This window comes from Sinohyriopsis cumingii, unplaced genomic scaffold (assembly GCF_028554795.1).
Source record: "Sinohyriopsis cumingii isolate HCF-2022 unplaced genomic scaffold, ASM2855479v2 utg001554l, whole genome shotgun sequence".
Lineage (NCBI taxonomy): Eukaryota > Metazoa > Mollusca > Bivalvia > Unionida > Unionidae > Sinohyriopsis > Sinohyriopsis cumingii.
In genome coordinates this window covers 387,743-408,521 of record NW_028316017.1, presented here as the reverse complement: position 1 = coordinate 408,521, position 20,779 = coordinate 387,743, and the positions used below count along the sequence as shown (strand labels likewise).

The following is a 20,779-nucleotide window of genomic DNA, read 5'->3' as shown; positions in this document are numbered from 1 at the left end:
GGGGGTGTGTCCAAAAATTGGATCCCAGTCCCTCAACAGTAACAGATAAGAAAAGTTTAGATGGTTGATTAAACAGAATGTATGTGTGTATATATGAGAGAGAGGATTGTTGTTTTGGTTGTCTTTAATTTCTTAGACTTGCTTGGGAGCATTTCACCTGTTTTTGATATTATATTTGACTATTTCAGTAGCTGTTGGTCAAATCATTATGCAATTTTCAGATTTTCAGATTCTGTGCACAAAAAAACTGAACAATAAATTAAAAGGGTTTAAATACAGGCACTCAGATCTACCTTTAAATGTAGGATTTGTGCATCCTGGATATGATACTTTGAATTAACACAGGTTTTTGTTCCTGAATGTTGTGGCTGCTATGAAAGGTCACTCAGAAATGCAGCAATAACAATTGATACTGGTGAAAATATGTGAATCCTTTTATATTTCTAAAAGTTTATAATTAAATTTATGGAAGAAAATCATAGTGTACTTTAGACCTTGTACAAGAAAAAGCTTGGCTTAAAGGTTATTTCTGTTGTATGTCACTTAATTGATTTTACTGTCCTGTCAGTTTTATAACTCCATGAATTTTATAAGTGATATATTTTTGCAGTACCCCAATGATCTCCCAACAGTCACTGTTAGAAATCCAAGGGGAATTGGTGATGAAGACATTCAGAGGTAACAACAGTTGTACAGTGCATGTCCATTTTCTCTTTCCTTGTGTCTAATATCATTTATCCAGAATTAAATACATCGATCAGTAATATTTCATTAATTTTTTTTCTATGAGTAACTTAAAACCACCATGAAAGTTTTTTTTTATGCGTATTTAAGTAAACTATTTTACTCTGACACAGTGAAACCAAACTGTTTAATCCTAAACGATGAAATCATGTTTAATTTCAAACAGTGAAATAACGTCATTAATCTCAAACAATGAAATCGTGTCTTTCATCTAAAACAATGAAGTCATCTTTTTAATCTCAAACAGTGAAGTCATGCTTAATCTCAGACATTGAAATTTTGTGTTTAATCTCAAACAATGAAATCCTTTTAATCTCAAACAATGAAATCATCTTTTTAATCTCAAACAATGAAATCGTGTTTAATCTCAAACAGTGAAGTCATGTGTTTAATTTTAAACAATGAAAACGGGGCCCCGAGTGGCCGAGTGGTCTAAAGCGTTCTTCGTTACGGATCACTGCCATCTCACCGCTGTCTGCGTGGGTTCGAGTCTCGGATTCGGCTAATGTGAGTATGTGAGAAAGCTTGCCAGTAGCTTCTCGTGGGTCGGTGGTTCTTTCCCGGGTTTTCCCGGGTTCTTCCTCCACCATTAATACTGGCCGCCATGTATAGCCAATCGCGTGCTGAAAAATGGCGTTAAACCCAACAACAACATTAAACAATGAAAACACTGTTCCGGTGGCCAAGTGGTTAGAGCATCTGCCTCGGATGTGGGAGGTTGTGGGTTCAATCTACGGCCAAGTCATACCAAAAACTTACAAAAATGGTACTAACAGCTGCCTGGCTTGGCGTTCAGCATGAAGAGGTTAGTGATAGGACTGGTTGGCCTGGTGTCAGGATAATGTGACTGGGTGGGACATCATGCTACGTGCCTGTGGCATGATGCCCCAGTGCTAGACATTACTATAAACTGTCACATTGCAGATATTGTTGCGATATGACTGAAAAATTGTTAAAGCTACATTTAAAATCCAAAACACACACAAACACACACACACACTCAATGAAATCTTGTGTTTAATTTCAGACAATAAAATCATGTGTTTAATTTCAAACAATGAAATCATGTGTTTAATTTCAAACAATGAAATCATGTGTTTGATCTCAAACAAAGAAATCATGTGTTTGATCTCGAACAGTGAAACCATGTGTTTAATCTCAAACAGTGAAATCATGCTTTTGATTTAATACAGTGAAATCATGTGTTTGATTTCAAACAACGAAATCAATCACTCCAGTTGCTTAGTGGTTAGAGCGTCCGCCTCGGATGCAGGAGGTCATGGGTCTCTCCCCAGCCGAATCATACCAAAGACTTACAAAAATGGTACTAAAGGCTGCCTCAAATTGGCACTCAATATTAGGAGGTTAATATTAGGAATGGTCGGCCTGGTGTCAGTATAATGTGATTGGGTGGGACACAATGCTACATGTCTGCGATATGATGCCCCAGTGCTAGGCATCACTGTAAACTGCCACACTGCAGACATCATAGCGCTATGACTGATGAATTGTTAAAGTTACGTTAAAAATCCAATTCACACACACACACTCAAACAATGAAATCATGTGTTTGTTTTAAAACATTAAAATCATGTTTTTGATTTAAAACAATGAAATCATGTGTTTGGTTTCAAACAACAAAATCGATCACTCCAGTTGCTTTGTGGTTAGAGCGTCTGTCTCGGATGCAGGAGGTCCTGGGTCTCTCCCCAGCTGAGTCATACCAAAGACTTAAAAAAATGGTACTAATGGCTGCCTCGATTGGCACTCAATATTAGGAGGTTGATATTAGGAATGGTCAGCCTGGTGTCAGTATAATGTGACTGGGTGGGACATCATGCTTCGTGATGCCCCACTGCTAGGCATCACTATAAAATGCCACACTGTAGACATCATAGCGATATGACTGAAAAATTATTAAAGTTACATTAAGAATCCAATTCACACACACACACTCAAACAGTGAATTCATGTGTTTAATTTTAAACAAGTATATCTTATTCCCACAAAACTTTTTTCCATATACACTCAGTAATAGGTCAAGTTCAGTTGCAAACTGCACAGACCCAATGTATTGTCATGTAAAGTACGAGCAGATCGGAGTCTATATGCAGTTTGTTAGGACCAATTAATAGAACAGACATCATAGACTCTGATCTACCAAAGCAATATCAGATCAAGGTCTTTGCTTTTTGCATTTGAACCTGATTTCTAAGCAGGTGTATAACTTTAGAATGTAATCCCTGTTATTTTTTTACTGTCTAAAGGAATTGTTTTCTTTAAAGCAAAGCTAAATAAGGATTTTACCATTAACAAGGTAAAAAGAAGTACACGTACAAAACAGGCTGTGAAGTTTGGTTTTATGATGAAAAAGAGTCTGTGTGAAAAGTGTTAAGAATTATTTTAAAGTGAAACATGATGGTCTGTGTCTACTGAGTGCAAAACACCACTGTAACTTGATGGTCTGGGTCTGCAGAGTGAAACCTGTCTGTAACATGATGGTCTGGGTCTACAGAGTGTGAAGCCCTACTGTAACGCGATGATATATGTCTACAGAGTATGAAACCCAACTGTAACTTGATGGTCAGTGAATACAGGGTGTGAAACCCCGCTGTAACTTGGTCTGGGTCTGCATAGTGAAACCTGTCTGTAACATGATGGTCTGGGTCTATAAAGTGTGAAACCAACTGTAACCTGTGTCTACAGGGTGTGAAACCCCACTGTAACTTGATGGTCTGTGTCAACAGGATGTGAAACCCCATTGTAACATGATGACCTGTGTCTACAGAGTGTGAAACGCCTCTATGACATGATGGTCTGTGTCTACAGAGTGTGAAACCCTTCTATAACATGATGGTCTATGTCTACAGAGTGTGAAACGCCTCTGTAACATGATGGTCTGTGTCTACAGAGTGTGAAACGCCTCTATAACATGATTGCCTCTGTCTACAGAGTGTGAAACGCCTCTATAACATGATGGCCTGTGTCTACAGAGTGTGAAACCCTTCTGTAACATGATGGTCTGGGTCTACAGAGTGTGAAACGCCTCTATAACATGATGGTCTGTGTCTACAGAGTGTGAAACCCTTCTATAACATGATGGTCTATGTCTACAGAGTGTGAAATGCCTCTATAACATGATGGTCTGTGTCTACAGAGTGTGAAACCCTTCTATAACATGATGGTCTAGGTCTACAGAGTGTGAAACCCCTCTATAACATGATGGCCTCTATCTACAGAGTGTGAAACCCTTCTATAACATGATGGTCTAGGTCTACAGAGTGTGAAACCCCTCTATAACCTGCTGGTCTATGTCTACAGAGTGTGAAACCCTTCTATAACATGATGGTCTATGTCTACAGAGTGTGAAACCCCTCTATAACATGATGGCCTCTATCTACAGAGTGTGAAACCCTTCTATAACATGATGGTCTATGTCTACAGAGTGTGAAACCCCTCTATAACCTGCTGGTTTATGTCTACAGAGTGTGAAACCCTTCTATAACATGATGGTCTATGTCTACAGAGTGTGAAACACCTCTTTAACATGATGGTCTGTGTCTAGAATGTGAAACACCTCTATAACTTAATGGTCTATGTCTACAGAGTGTGAAACCCTTCTATAACATGATGGTCTGTGTCTGCAGAGTGTGAAACCCCTCTATAACCTGCTGGTCTATGTCTACAGAATCCCTCTATAACATGGTGGTCTGGGTCAGCAGAGTGAAACCTGTCTATAACATGCTGATCTTTGTCTACAGGGTGTGAAACCCCTCTGTGACATAATGGTTAGTGTCTACAGAGTGTGAAACCCTCTGTAACATGTTGGTCTGGATCTATAGAGTGAAACCTGTCTATAAAATGATGGTCTGTTTTTACAGAGTGTGAGACCCCTCTGTAACTTGTTGGTCTGGGTCTATAGAGTGAAACCTGTCTATAAAATGCTGGTCTGGGTCTATAGAGTGAAACCTGTCTATAAAATGCTGGTCTGTGTTTACAGAGTGTGAGACCCCTCTATAACTTGTTGGTCTGGGTCTATAGAGTGAAACCTGTCTTTAACGTGCTGCGGTGTGTCTACAGAGTGTGAAACCCCTCTATAACATGATAGTCTGTGTCTAGAATGTGAAACCCCTCTATAACGTGATGGTCTGGGTCTGTGGGGTGAAGCCCGTCTATAACTTGCTGGTCTGTGTCTACATAGTGTGAAACCCCTCTATAACATAGTGGTTTGGGTCTACAAAGTTTGGAACCCCTCTGTGACTTGATGGTCAGAGTTGTCAATAAAATCAAACAACAACAATAACAAGCATATAACAAAATGAAATTCACTCATAAAGCAAACTAAGGTCATCCAAATTTGAAAACACCATACAAAACTAACACACGCATACACACACACACACACACACACACACACACACATCAAGCTATTTCATAGAGCTCTAGACACACAGGTAGTACACATCACTGGCCATACATATCCAAACTCTCTCGAGTACTATAGCAAAGCTGGCAAAAGCCAGAAATGTGTTGTATCAAACTGGTTTCTTCTTTGTCAAACACCCACAATCCTCCCAGTTGAATTAGATATAATAATGATTGCATATGAAAACTACTTACCAACCAGTGTGGTGTATTCATCAGTCAACATGCTATTCCATTGTAGCATGTCATCGCACTAATAATAGCAACACCTGCCATATTTCCAGGACAGAAAATATAAATTTCCACGAAAGTCATGAATTAGAAATATCCTGATGTCACTACATACTTCATTAGAACTGTACCCAGTAGGCATATTGTATCAAACTGTTGCCTGTAGAATGTTTCCCAACATTGATGAAAGTTAAACCTTACCGTATAAAAGATATTATTTATTGTCAATTTCATATGACATGCATCAATTAAATTTGATAATACCGTAACAATATTCAATGATTTCAGACTTCAATTTTCTTATATATAGAACTTGTGTACTTATGGTCAACAGGTCACTTCATTGCCTTCATTAGCATATTTGTCTTAATGCACAATATGTGTATTTGGAAAAACAACAGCACATGGCTTGAGATGCTCATTGCACAATACTTTCAACCCATAGTAATGATAACTTTTTTCTTGATTTTTTATTCTTTTTCTATGATCAGCATATACAGCTAGATTCTGTTTAGAGAATTATTCAGATTTTCACAGGGTTATTACAGTATTTGAAGTTCTTTGACAATTGTGGAAAAATGAGGTAGCATTTTCAAGGCCTTGAAAGTTTGGAAAAATCAGGCAGATTACCCTGAGGTCTTTAAAAGTCTTTGAAAATTGAAATAAACTCAAACATTTCAGTTAAGAAAAAGTGTATTTTATATTAAATCTGATGCATAAATTGCATATTTCTGAAATAACAATGAATGTTAACCTTTCTTCCAGATCATTATAAAGCAATTTTAGGCAATTAATTATGGTTTAAATTTTATCATTAACTCATTAACCCCTGGAGGTTTTTTGTTGTTTTCGCCTGAAATTCGAGTAGGAAACACATTTTGGGGGCTTGTTTTGAATACATCCTAATGCATCAACTTCCAACAGATTTTCCATTATTCTAATGCCTAGTTGTGTTAGAAACATCATTTTCCATTGGTTATTTTTCTTGCGCATGAGCAGAAGGGTAAAAGTTGGAGTTCTTTTTTTTTTTTGCTTAATGTACCCATTATTTTCGTATCAAGACCACTCTTTATTCCAAATACTCACCTTATCCTACTTTTTGCAAAGGTTCACCTGTCTGTGTGCAGTTCAGACCGGTCTGCCTTAGATCTTAGTCCAAAAAGTCTAAAATCCAGGCAAAATCGGATTCCGACCACTGGCGAAGTTTGAGTGAAAAAAAACAGGTCCAAAAATTATGTTTTTCCCTCTTTATTTTGTAGTGCAACTAGAACTTCCAGATTATTAAAATGTCCAGATTATTTGGTATCATTGTAGAACTACATCTGTCTACCTTTGTATAATACCACCCACTTTAGTGTATCTTACATGACCTTGATGATACGGAGCTTGGCAGTAGGCTACTACCTCCTGCCACGTAAATGCTGCGCCAGGGGTTAATGAGTTAAACAATATTGTAGTATTTTGCATGCATTGTTTTCTCATACAACATAACTTGTATATAGAATGTTAGTGAAAATAGGTCTGGTAATCAATGTTTGTGGTATTTGAAAGTTTGGTAAAAGTCTTTTGAATTTATCATTCAGAATTCTGTATGAACCCTGTTTCATAAAAGAGTACACAACCTGATGACCTTTATATAGAGTGAGAAGCAATAATAGTACCTGATGAATACTATGTTTTGAATTTGCTAACTAAATTGGAAGGGTGCAGGATTATTTTAATTTAGTTGGGTGAGAAAAATGATCTCAATTGGTGTTTGTACAAAGACAAGGAAATCTCCATCACAGGGTTACATTGTTGTCATAGGGAGACAAATAATATAATCCCTTGACTGGGATTTTCTTGTCTTGGTCCCAACCCCAGCATTGATTCTACTAGTATCATGCAGTATCCAACCAAGCTAAGTAACCTAGGAAAATATTACAGCCTATTAGCTAAACAACATGGAGGGGTGGGTGTGTAAACACTGTTTGTAACATTTTAAGAGTTCAGGGATTTGCAAATATAAATTTATATTATCACTGTTTTTATTAAGTAGAATTGACTATATATTCAAGATAACAATATCATTTTATGGCTGTCTGCTTTCTGCATTCTGTGCTCATAAACTTTCCCCATCCCTCCAGTAGTTCAGACTGCAGAGCTTATTTATAAATACAGATCAATATTATGGGATTCCATACTTCCTGCCATGTGCACAAAATGAATTTCTATCTGCAATTTACTGCTTGCAGCCTTCTGGAAGCCATAGATACGCGGATGGAGGAACGGAAGGGTGAATCGATGCTTTTTGAAGTTATTGAGGTAAGAGCTGGTGATACCCCACATTTTCTTCTCATCATGAGTCTGATAATGAGGTCTTCAAAGTCATAAAATGTACTGTTATAATCCTTTGACCTTCCTGGTACCCATAAAACGAAACAATTAGCATTATGTTGATACCTAATTATTTGCAGTTATTTAGACTTGTTTGTGTTAAAATTTGATTTTAACACAGAAACACATGAAAAATTTTTGGTGTGCTTTATTTTGCCCAAGGTTCACACCAAAACATCCCAATGCCATGAAAAAATTGACAGGCTTATGCTAGATTACACTTCTACATCCTTCTATCCATCAGTCGAGTGGTCTAAAGTGCTCTCCGTCACAGATCACTGCCATCTCACCTCTGTCTGTGTGGGTTCAGGTCTCAGGCTTGGCCAATGTGGATATGTGAGAAAGCTTGCCAGTAGCTTCTCGTGGGTCGGTGGTTCTTTCCGGGCTTTTCCCTGGTTCTTCCTCCACCATTAATACTGGCTGCCATGTATAGCCTATCTTGTGCTGAAAATGGCGTTAAACCCTACAACTTCAACAACAACAACTATCCATCAGTCTCTTCATTCAGATTCCATTTGTCCATTGTAGCTTATTTTTGTGTAATCACTTACTGCTACTGCTTTGAATTAATAGTCCTGAAACTTTAAACATTTGTTCCGAGATAAATTTATATGTGACTCGTGTATTATGAGGATGCTGAATTTATTTGTGAAAGAACATCTTTAGCTGAACTAATTTTGTAAGTGACCATCCCACTGCAGGGTCATTTGTTTATGTAATAAACTTCCCCTCAAGTTTTCAGTGCATTGCCTAAAAGTTTGAATTGATGCAGAGATAGTGAAAATTTCCATGATGCATATTGATGGTGATTCATGATGTTTAGTTTGGAAATTGTGTTTTGAACTTGCGATTTAAGCAGTGTATCCTCTAGGGGTGAAAGACTGAGTCAAAAATCCCCTTGGTGTCAGAATTGGGGGGTTAGACTGTAAAAAAAAAACAACTTTGGCATAGCTGCCAACCCTCACGAATTTGGTGTGAATTTCACGACTTTTTCAGCGATTCACGGATTCACACCGTAAGCCAAAAATTCACAAATTTTCCAATCCTCAATTATTTTAAATCTTTAATAAAATAACAGATTTCCCGTTAAGCGCTAGTCATGATATTCGCAGTTGCCGAAACGGTCCGGTACTGCTGGTCACAATATTAATAGATATACAGCTGATTAGTACATTTGGCCCAGTAGCAAGCATTTTAGCCTCTTTTAATCTATATGTATAAGAGTAGTTTTACAAATGCTTTTGAGAGAAACTGGGGCCTAACTGGAAATTTGCTCCTTGCATGCGTCAAAACACTGATTTGAGTTACCATTCAGCCTCGGATGTAAGATTTTGAAAATGTCTTCACCACCAAGGAAAAAGAAATGTATTACTCAAAAAGTGAAGTTTAATTTGGAATACATCAAAAATTGGCCATGCATTCTGCCATTAAACATTGATATTCATTCATGCTTTTTGCACTCAGTGTGTCATCGCAGAGACGATGTGAGGAAGAACGTCGGTTGCAAAAACACGTAGAAGTTGGGAAAATTAAGAACTCGCAGACTTCATCTCTGGAATATTTTAAACCATTTGCGGAAGACCTGCAGGCTACCAACGCTGAAGCATTATTTGTGAGTTTTCTTGTTGAACACAATCTACCTTATCAGCTGGAGACCATGCTAAACATTTGTTCTGAGAAATGTTCCCGGACTCGAAAATTGCTTCCAAATTTTCCTGTGGAAGAACCAGAAATGATGCAGATCCTGTGCATTACTCACAGCAACAGAGACAGCGAACAAGTATTTTCTTTAGTGAGGAAAAGTACACAGACTTTAGGGCCTCCTTAGCTGCAGAAAATTTGTCAGCAATTTTAGTTCCCAAGATCAACCAGCAGGCAATAAGTCGGAACTGTTTAGAAAACAAATTTACAATCAAGCAGTTGAGGAAGTTCAAGTCTGCCACAGTATGATGTCTTGATAAATAAATATTTCTGCATATATGTAGTGTTTTATTTTTATTTTGTGAACTTGATATAGTGTAGTATTGACAGTCGGAGTGGTCAGAGTGGATGGAGTTATTGTCATGGTATTTTTCACGAATTCATGTCAAAATTCATGACTTTTTATTCCTATTTTCACTAATTGTGAGCCTAGAAGGTTGGCAGCTATGCTTTGGTATCAAAACTGGGGTTCAAATTAATATTTTATGGGTCCCTGAAGCACAGTTGAGGGTAAAGGGAAACACTGATTTAAGTGATTTCCTTTCACTGGGGTCCATTGTTTGTGTAATTATTATTTACATTTTTCAGTTGAAACTTTGCTCAGTTGTTGGAGAGATAATATAAATTACACATTGCATTATGAGGGTGCAAAAATGAATTTTCTTCAAATAGTGCAAGGTTTTGAGCTGATCAGTTTACATCAGGTACCATCTTACTGTGGAGTCCCATGTTTGTGTAATTGACTCTGGGAGCTGTGGTAGCTCTGTTGACAGTACAGTGGAATTGTTATCCAAAGGTTTTGGGTTCACTACCCACCTAGGACAACCCAGGCTTGCTGCTTGGTGTGTTCTTGAGAGAGACATGTTGCTGTTCTTTCCTTGGCATGATATAGCCCATAATGTGTTTAAAATGCCATTACAGGAAGAACAAAACAGAAAATGACTCCATCTCCAATGTTCAGTGCTTTGCTTTTAAATTTTGTATTTATAGATTTAATGGATATGTACATGCCTATGCTTTTGAAAAATTAATTTTCTGAGAAGTTTCTAACTGTGTTGTCTGTAAGAATACAGTCCCCACTCATTAAGTTCTAAACTCAGTTTCCACTTCATTTGGATGCCCTCCCATAAGGAAAGAAATTTTGTCTTTCCCATGTAAAATGTCCTGATAAAGGGAAGAAACTCTTCCAAGTTAACTTCTCTTTCCATCCCTAGATGATTAACAATATAAAGGATGTTGTCCAGATTAGGCTTTCACAGCAGTGCAGTCAACATTGGCTTAATGCCACTCTGATCAGACAGTGTGGTTACAGCAGTGCAGTCAACATTGGCTTAATACCACTCTGATCAGACAGTGTGGTTACAGTAGTGCAGTCAACATTGGCTTAATGCCACTCTGATCAGACAGTGTGGTTACAGCAGTGCAGTCAACATTGGCTTAATACCACTCTGATCAGACAGTGTGGTTACAGCAGTGCAGTCAACATTGGCTTAATACCACTCTGATCAGACAGTGTGGTTACAGCAGTGGTCAACATTAGCTTAATACCACTCTGATCAGACAGTGTGGTTACAGCAGTGCAGTCAACATTAGCTTAATACCACTCTGATCAGACAACGTGGTTCAGTATTGTTTTGGTTTATACAAGGTTTTAGTTACTTGTGAATTATCAGTGTTATTTAGACATATTTTTTGCTGTTTGTGGACGTCATTTTTTGGACTTAGACAGTAACAGAAGGAATCATTGACACTTGTTTGCACTTTTTAATTGTAAACACTATGAATTTCTTTTTTGTATGCAAACTAAGTGCAGTTATTGATTCTGCTGAAACTTTTGTGTTGTTATTTACCATTAACTGTATTTTTTCAGTTATTCAGTGATAACACAATGTACCAAATGCAAGAAACATAACATTTGTGTAGACAGCATGACACTTACCACACCTGCACAAAATGTATGTTGACAGAAGATCTATCTGTTCATCATGTCTTTCCTATACAGACTTTGGAATTTTATATATTTTCAGCCAATTTTTGGCAGTCCAGTGGACACAAGTCCCCATCAGCATATCAAAGCATTGTTTTAGTGATTGTAAGTATGGACCCCTGGAATATTATACTATTAGTGACATCTTTTATCAAAATCACTGCCTGCCACCATTCCAATTTCTGATCAAACAGTTCAGCTTCTCGTACATTGATACCAGGTAGTGACATGGATTTAATTCTTCAAGCAGGCTGACAGTTCTGTTTGGTATTGAACTATACAGGGACTGGTCAATCCATTTTGCTCTCCTTCTGGTTCACCTTCCATCTGACCATCAACCAGACAGTCCAGTTGTCCATCCAGTCACCCAGACTGACAATATGTACCTTAGTATTTTCGTATCTGGTTTAAATACTATGTTACACCCAAGAACAAAGGCACTACTTCTTCAATGGCACCAGAACATTGTTCTCTCTGAACATGCCAGGTCAGTCTCTGTTTTGTGCATGACTTCTAAATATGGTGACCATCCAGTTGCTGCTTAACTGGGCATCATTAGCAATACTTTGACAATTTGAAAATCTAGGATGCAGTCTTGTATGGGAGTCTATGCATTCATATTGCCAGGTTAATAAATAGGTAAGCACATCACTTTCAGTGGACCACAGTGATCATCAGTTCAGGTCAGCTGGTTACATGTTCCTAATGATGCAACGAGGTTTCATAGCTGATAACCAGTTACTGTATGTGAGCAATCAGAAAGTGGTTATTTGTTCACTCTCCTAGATTGACATATGGAGGTAGGGAGTGATGCAAGACCCTTTCCATTCTCAGAAGCACTACTTGAAACACATGAAAAAAGTTGTGTGGTCTTGCAAGGCCTCTTACTTCCAGTGAAGACTGAAAAGAGGATATAACCTCTCAAACTATAGCATCTTCATTGAAGTCGGTCTGTCAAATGTTTGGTGTATTCTGAGGTATCACTAGTACAGATATATTTCATAAAAATTCCAGTTCATGAGACTCAAGCAATCTCTGCAAGCCTTATGTTCATGCACAACATTTTGATCAAAGACCTAATAGAAGCGATTGGCTGGTATACATGTCAATCTTAATGAATTTCTTTTTCAAAGATTTGGCATTGCAGAGAAGAGAATTTAGTAGGTACAGCTACTGTTGTTCATTTGACCACCAAAGTCAGTGCAACCACTTCATGGACATGGGTTTGACTCTTTCATTTGATTTGCCTGGATTTTTTTATATATAAGAAAATGTTATTAATTTCTCATTACCCATATATTGATGTCACGTCTTATATGGCCCATGGTTGTGCTGCCTTCTCATTAGTAAAGCAGACTATCCCTCATACTAGGACTCCAGTCATGTTTCCCCACCAAGGATAACTTGGCAGCTGGTTCTCCTTGGATTAACCATTCTCATAATATTAATGTTGTTGGAGAACATATTTGATGGAGTTAGTAAATTTTTTAGTAGACAAATACTCATTGCAAACCAGCTCATCCCACTACATTTTTTGATGAAATCAAGTTATTAATCTCTGCACAGGTTTTAGTTTCAAAATCCTTTTATATTTTAACTCTCTAAACCAAGAGTTTCACATTGATAGTTTAGCACTAAAATCATAATTTAGTGCTTGTTTAAGCTACACAAACATTTATATGCTGATTTCTGTCTATAACTCAAAACTATGCATGTTTCCAATATGTGTGCAGAATGGGTTCATTTGGGGAGATTTCACTCAAACACCCTCTTCCTGATCCTTTTACCCTAAACTTAACCATGCATATCCTAAACTTAACCATGCATATCCTAAGCGTGATGAAAAATGTTTGCCATATATGTCACGAAATGTACATTGTTGTCACCAAGATCAGAAAAAATCTGTCGGCAACTGGATGCACAAGCTTGAATCCTCATCAGTACTATTACATTTTAGCTGAATTTGGTGTGCAGATTGATATTGATAAGGCAATGGCCGAGTTTATTTGTCAGTGTTCTGTCATTGATTGTCAGACTAACCCTATTTCATATCTGCACAATAACGACCTTAATCAATATTGCTTTTCAGTCAAAATTTGTTGTGCAGATTGATATTGATGAGGCAATGGCTGAGTTTATTTGTCAGTGTTCTGTCATTGATTGTCAGACTAACCCTATTTCATATCTGCACAATAACTTCCTTAATCAATATTGCTTTTCAGTCAAAATTTGGTGTGCAGATTGATATTGATGAGGCAATGGCCAAGTTCATTTGTCAGTGTTCTGTCATTGATTGTCAGACTAACCCTATTTCATATCTGCACAATAACTTCCTTAATCATTGTTGCTTTTCAGTCAAAATTTTGTGTGCAAATTGATATTGATGAGGCAATGGCCGAGTTCATTTGTCAGTGTTCTGTCATTGATTTTCAGACTAACCCTATTTCATATCTGCACAATAACTTCCTTAATCAGTATTGCTTTTCAGTCAAAATTTGTTATGCAGATAGCTATTGATGAAATGTGGACTGAGTTTAAATGACAGAATTTTATTCATCATTTAGTAAAGATACAGATCCTGATCATCAGACTTGTTTGCTTTAATTTTTACACAGTAACTCCTCTAATTGGATTCAAACTAAATTTTGTGTGAAACTGGACACAGATTATGCCTTGTTTTGATTTGATTGTCAGTATTCTATGTGATTATTTTTCTCTGTCTCTCCCTCTCTCTTTCTATATTATATATATGTATATTGCAACCCTGCTATAACACAAGTGACCGCTCCGGTGGCTTAGTGGTTAGAGCGTCCGCCTCGGATGCGGGAGGTCGTGGGTTCGATCTCCAGCCAAGTCGTACCAAAGACTTACAAAAATGGTACTGACAGCTGCCTCACTTGGCGCTAAGCATTAAAAGGTTAGTGTTAGGACTGGTCAGCCTGGTGTCAGGATAATGTGACTGGGTAGGACATCATGCTACATGTCTGCGGCATGATGCCCTAGTACTAGACATCACTGTAAACTGCCACACTGCAGACATCGTAGTAATATGACTGAAAAATTTGTTGAAAGCTACATTAAAAAATCCAAATCACACACACATAACACAAGTATTGGGGGCCAAAACCCAGGACCATACTATGTATCAAACCATGTTATAACCATCCAGGTAAATTAACTGAAGAGATTGATGCATTACCCCCACCCTGAAAAACAAATTATAGGGATACATGTTGGCCCAATACTATGGACTCATTGACACAGTGTAAGCTCAAATAATTGAGTCTGTATACTCACCAGTCGAATGTGTTTTTATCCATAATAGAAATTCCACACGTACATAAAGAAGCATAATTTCTATAACAATAAAAATATATCCGTGGTCCATTTATATCCTGCCATTTAATTTCTTGCTAATACTTTCACACAGACTTATGAAATGAGTGTATTCCCCACACACACCCCCGACCCCCCGCCGCCACCAGTATTCAAATTTGTAGGATGTATTCAAAAGGGTCTCATTTCTGGCTGGCAGTAAAATGCATAATTTGAACATTGAGAGTTTCTACAAAGAAACTGGCATTCATGTTTGAAGAGCACATGTACTTGGCTGAAAATCACACAGAACATCATAGGTATTGACCTCCTTATACTCTTGTGATGAGAATTCAACAGATGTGTATACACTGTGCATTTAAACTGCCTGAACCGAGTTTGGGAGTTAACCATTCAACTGAGTTCAGAGCAAGTTTCTTTAAAAAAATGTTTGTCAGTTTCTAAAGAACAGAGGATAAATAAGTAAAATAAATCCAGTATTCAATGAAAAATTTATTTTACAACTCTGAACTTGTTTTATTGCAGAGCAAAAATGAGGGAGTTGAATATTTTATTATGTTAGCCAATCCCTCCACACCTACAGCATAAATGGTTTTGTTCCAGTCAGTGTTAACTTGGACAGAACAGTTTCCTGTGTACATGTGAATGATTTAAATCTAGAAAATAAAAAGGGTCAAGATGAAAGGGAGATGGGGGTCAAGGGTTACATGTGTGTGACAATGACCAAAAACTGACAATTAATTCCATAAACTTTGTTTCAGTAGGTAGGTATGACGGTGGTTGAGCAGACATAAATAATTCAATAATCTATTGTATTCCTTTAAAATGGGAAGTAAATCTGTGGACATAAATTCAGGTAAAAAGCTTTTTTAGACTACCATGTTGTTTGCTTGACTTGTAAGCACTGTTCTCAAAGTAATTGCATTTGACTCGACTCTGGTCTAAGTCCAGCCTGGGTCTTCAAACTGAAACAGTAAAAGCTTTATGTTCTGTACCCCATTTATCCATTGTAAGTACCCATTAGTTAACACTTTGTTCCCTATTTGTTTTAAATAATACAGCAAGAATATTTCTTAAGGAACAATGAGGTTACTGTATTTTTTAGAAGATATGTTGAATCACTGGACAACTGACTACAAGAAGATTCATGACACCACAAAGCTATGTGTGAGTGTTGATGGCTTTCTCTGGGATTTTTTGTTATAAATTGTTGTCCCATGATTTGAACAACCTTTAAGACTGAGATTAACTTTGATGATTAGCAATTACTTAAATTATTTCTGATATATGAATTTTGATGAGAATCTTATTATTTAAATTTGAGCAGAAATTATACACAATGCATAGTCTTGCTGATATTATTGTTCGTAGCTAGAAGATGTACTAATATTATTGAGGTAAGAGCTGGTGATAACACACATCTTCACATCAGCTGACTTTCTTTCAAAACCAAGCTAAGCATTTTTGGCACAAAACTTTGCGCTTCTTTAAGAAATTGGTGAAATTATTGCAAAATTTCGCAAGCCATGCTACAATCATGTTATATCTGAATTTATACATATCTTCCCCAGAATGATAATTTACCTTTTACACATTAGTTTTTACACTTTGAATTTTTTTTCTTTCAGAAATTAACAAATATACAGATATTTTCAGGTGCCATGCCATGATCATGTCATATTTAAAATTCATACATGATATTTTCCCCAACATAATAATAAACTTTTTATACATTATTTCTTGTACTTCGAAAAAACATCTATTTTGTCATGTACGAAAAAATATATCAAATTTTAGGAGCCACACCACAACCATGTTATATCTGAATTTGTGTTATAATATAGTGTGCTATTGCAGTGTCACACACACGCACATTAATTTACCTTGTTAGCACGTTATCAGTTTTGTTATCAGCATTTTATATGATTATTTACTATGGTTAACATATTGCTTCAGTTTTGTTATCAAGATTTTACATTATTATATACTGTAGTTGTATCCCAGGTTGACAAAGCCATATACTTTTATTTCTGCACAGTTCCCTTGTTCTTATTATTTTTTGTAACCAGCCTTGGTACATATTGTGATATGTGATACTGATGAGACGATGGCTGAGTTTGATTTTCAGGATACTGTGCCATTGGACAGAGTTGCAGTCCAGTTCTTTAAATCTCATTTGCTATGTGATCATTGTGAAACAGCTGTCACTATAAGACTACACTGCCATTCTTCTAATGAAGAGCCAGCAATATCAGTTTTCCATCCTAAAGAGTTATTTCCCACACTTAATTTCCCACATTTAAAACTTTGATCTGATTTTGCATTGATATAACATTGGGTTCTCATATCTCACATTAGTACTTATTATGGCAGTGTGTGGTGTTTATAGTGAAGGAAGCAGAAAATGGGCCCATCCATCATAAAACTTGGCTCAACACTTTGAATAACAAATTTTGATGCCGAATAGAAAATGTTACTCAGAATTGATAACTGCTACCTGTTGATTGGTCAAAATATTTCTCAGTAAGATTTAAAGTCGAAAAAAGTTTTATGACAGCATGGTCAGAGAGGTAACTGTTGTCTATTTTGAGGGACAATTTACTCTTTTATCTGTTGGTTAGGTTGTTGTTTTTGGTGTTTAACAGCTCAGCACATAAAAGACCATTTAGTAAAAAGGCAGTGCTGTGGCAGATGACCATGGCTGGTTCTAGGCAGGATCTGAATGCCCCACTTATTTAGGTTGGGGAATGCCAGCCACTGAGCCAATAGGCTGACTACATATTCTAGTCAGTGAATGAGCCTAGGACTGCAGAAATGTAAAGGACACAAAATTCACACAACCTAGTTAGTTCCACATATAATAATGAGTGTATTTTTATGTTACAGCTTGCTAAGGAGAGTCTTACAGAGGGGAACATTCCACGTTGCTCCTGTGTAATCTGTATGGAACATTTCCAGGAGGGGAACTCCTTCACCAAGACCCACTGTTATCACTACTTTCACCATCACTGCTTGGCCCGCTATGTCCACCACTGCCAGAAGGCTCAGGAGCAGGAGATCAAAAAGATCACTCTGCACACTGAGAAGGAGGAAACAAAGGTGATTTGCTAAAACTGCTTTACTTCTAATTTCAGCTTTCTCTTTCTCAAATACATTCACTGGCTAGAATAATGATATGAACTAATCTCTGCCACCTCTAGTTTCTAGCAAGAAAAACAAAACTGTATCATTTAGAGAAAGGGAAGAAACTCTTACCCATTATTTCCTCTTGGCACTAATTGGTGGCTATCTGTTTATATGTTTAAACATTCACCTTGGTACTGTCAACATTATCCTGCACCACCTGTGTGAATCCTTATAGATCTTTGTTAATTATGTATTGCTAAAAATAAGGCTCATAGACTTATTTGTGATTTTTGGTGAACAACTTTCCATATTTTTCTAAGTTTGTGAACTTCATTTTATCAAACATGTATTCTGTTTTGAAGTCATGTGAGACACCTGCCATTCAGCCATACAGAACAAAGGAAAGCTGCATTGGTAAACTATATGACATCCAAATGTACTATATGCAAAACGTTCAGGGTTAGTGAGGAAAATCATGTAACTTGCCTCACTTGGAAGAAGTGTACATCAACATGGGCTCTTCTTATACTGCTTTGAATATGCTGGGAGAGTGTCCTCCAGGTATTTGGCAGCCCAGTGGACTTATGTGCTTCCGCATGCCTGAGTATGACTTTAGGGTTTGAAAGACAGATAACATCAGGTACAGATCTGATCCGATTTGTATCTGTCATTATAACTGCGTACTCCTGTTCTGGTGGTTGACCTTATGGTTCAACCATCGGGCTTCCTTTGCATACCAGGTAATCAGAGGTCAGTCCTTTTGATGGGCTGTTCTATGCACTGGCTGACCATACTGTTATATGCACAGCTGTATGAGGACTGGTACAAGTGATCTGTCTGTTGCAAGCCATCCATCTACCAAAGCAGCCTGCCGGCCTTTTGTCCAACCATCCTTTCATAGAGACCTCCATCCAAGCAGAACATGTAGTATTAATTGCCCTTCCTTCAGCACAGCTGGTAGGGCCAATTTTATTAATATTACCAGTGAGAAATACTGGCTGATGTTCAGCACTGTTACTTCCATGACACTTAATATGTTATTCATGAACATGGAAGCTTTGCTTGATGAGGACATCCCCCAACAATATGTGTGGGAACAACCTTGATCAGTCTTCTAGCTTTGATCTTAACATGTAGAAGACAGATTCATTTTGAAAGTTGCAGTGGAAGAAACTGATCATATTTTGGTACTGGGGTTCTGTCCGTGAGCCAGAACTTTAAAATCAGGGTATCAGTAGATGTTGAGGACAAGAAATAACATGCCTCCTTTGATCACCTACAACAGCTCACCAACACTGGCCAGATTTCCAATCATATCTTGGAGAAAATCTTTGACCTTTTTTTGAAAGCCTTTTACTGGTATCATATTCTGAACACTGGTACCATACTCACTCAGAACATAGTTTTGATTTCCAGATTTTAGCATTGGTACAGATGTCTACTCCTTTGTCCTGCATGGTTGAATGGCAGGTGTTTTACATGACTTCAAAACAGAATACAACTTGGCAATGTTGCCAGTACTGGACATGGCTTTGTAAACAATCCTTTGCCTATCTGAAAAAGCAAACAATTGTCACACATATGAATCAACAGCTCCTTTTGCCAAAGTCATTCTATGGCCAATCCCTTTATGACTTGTTGCATCTGGATCTAATTTAATATGTTTTGGAAGCCTTCCCATGCTTTCACTCCATGCTTAGTGTCTTTTGGGATGCCCCTGTTATTTGGTGGATTTATGGAGGAAGTGCAGAAGCAGGCAGCACAGGATGCACATTTCCTGCTGTCTTTACCTCCTCTTTCATCTTTTCAACCTCAACATTCTCTGCCACAACAGAGAATATCAGAGACAGAAGGATAAGTAGTAGAGTCCCAATCAAATCCAGCAATCTCTGCCACAGTGAGGTTTAGATGGCAGCCAGTTTTCATTCTAGAAGGCAATTCATTAATGGAAAAAAGCAGTTTCTCATTCCCCAAGCCTCACAAAAATTGTAAGTGACTTACTAACACCACCACCTGCAGAGAAGTTCCTAGTTATTGCTTGACTTCTCCATTTTTCATAAAGCTTTCAACCTTTTTCCAGAAAATAAATGGAATATCCAACTAGTATCTTATGGGTTTTAGAGGAGTGACCCATCCTTTTTCATTTTCCCATTAAATTTTGGAAAGACAAATCCCATGAAGGCAGAGATTTTTAATATAGGTGATGACATCATTATTCTCAAAGATAGTAGTGGTAAGAGTTTGCAAACTAAACTCTTCAGGATTCTGTGCAGGGCTTTTACTGGGACTAAAAGCCACAGGCAAGCTAAAACAGGTGATAGATCTCAATGCATACATGTCAGCACAAAGTTCAAGATGATAACGTTGTGTTTAGTTCACCTTTCCATTAAGAGGATGGAGTTCGTGATCATTTTCAATAAGACCAATGTATGCTTTTTAGTTTGCAGGTTTGCATCAGTTCCCTCCCACTGAACAATTTACTAATGTAAAGCTCTGCCATTTCATTGAATTGAAAGAAGTTAGATCTTGCCCCCTCTCCACACTTCATCCATCTGAGTACGGAATGTCTCCCCCATCTCAGTCTTGTATATCTCTCAAATTCAAATTGCATGGATTCTTGAGCTGTCATTAGTGATCTCAAACAGGAAGTGGGTTTCTGAGAGAGAGAGAGAAAGTTCCTTGGCTTACTCTGTGCATTGGAAGACCTTATTCCTGTAGGCTACAACCATAATATGCACCTGAAGCAAATGACTCAGCAGAAATTCTTTTAACTAACATCATTTGTTTGTATGTCAGCTGGGGGACAAACCTATTGCCTTGCTTTACTGCAGTAAGTGACATCTTGAGACCACA

General features: G+C 37.5%; 1 protein-coding gene across 3 annotated transcripts in view; it reads left to right on the top strand.

Moving 5' to 3' along the window:
* LOC149771951 (uncharacterized) overlaps positions 1–20,779 on the top strand; it is a 51,767-nt gene that overhangs the window by 11,235 nt on the left and 19,753 nt on the right. For 2 of the 3 annotated variants that reach the window (XM_089948055.1, XM_089948056.1), the window contains 3 exons: positions 611–678; positions 7,635–7,704; positions 17,687–17,899. In XM_089948055.1, the coding sequence (XP_089804181.1) occupies positions 611–678; positions 7,635–7,704; positions 17,687–17,899 (351 nt within the window). Of the gene's footprint in view, positions 1–610; positions 679–7,634; positions 7,705–11,504; positions 11,570–17,686; positions 17,900–20,779 lie in introns of those variants that run through there. The other variant, XM_089948057.1, reaches the window with a different exon arrangement.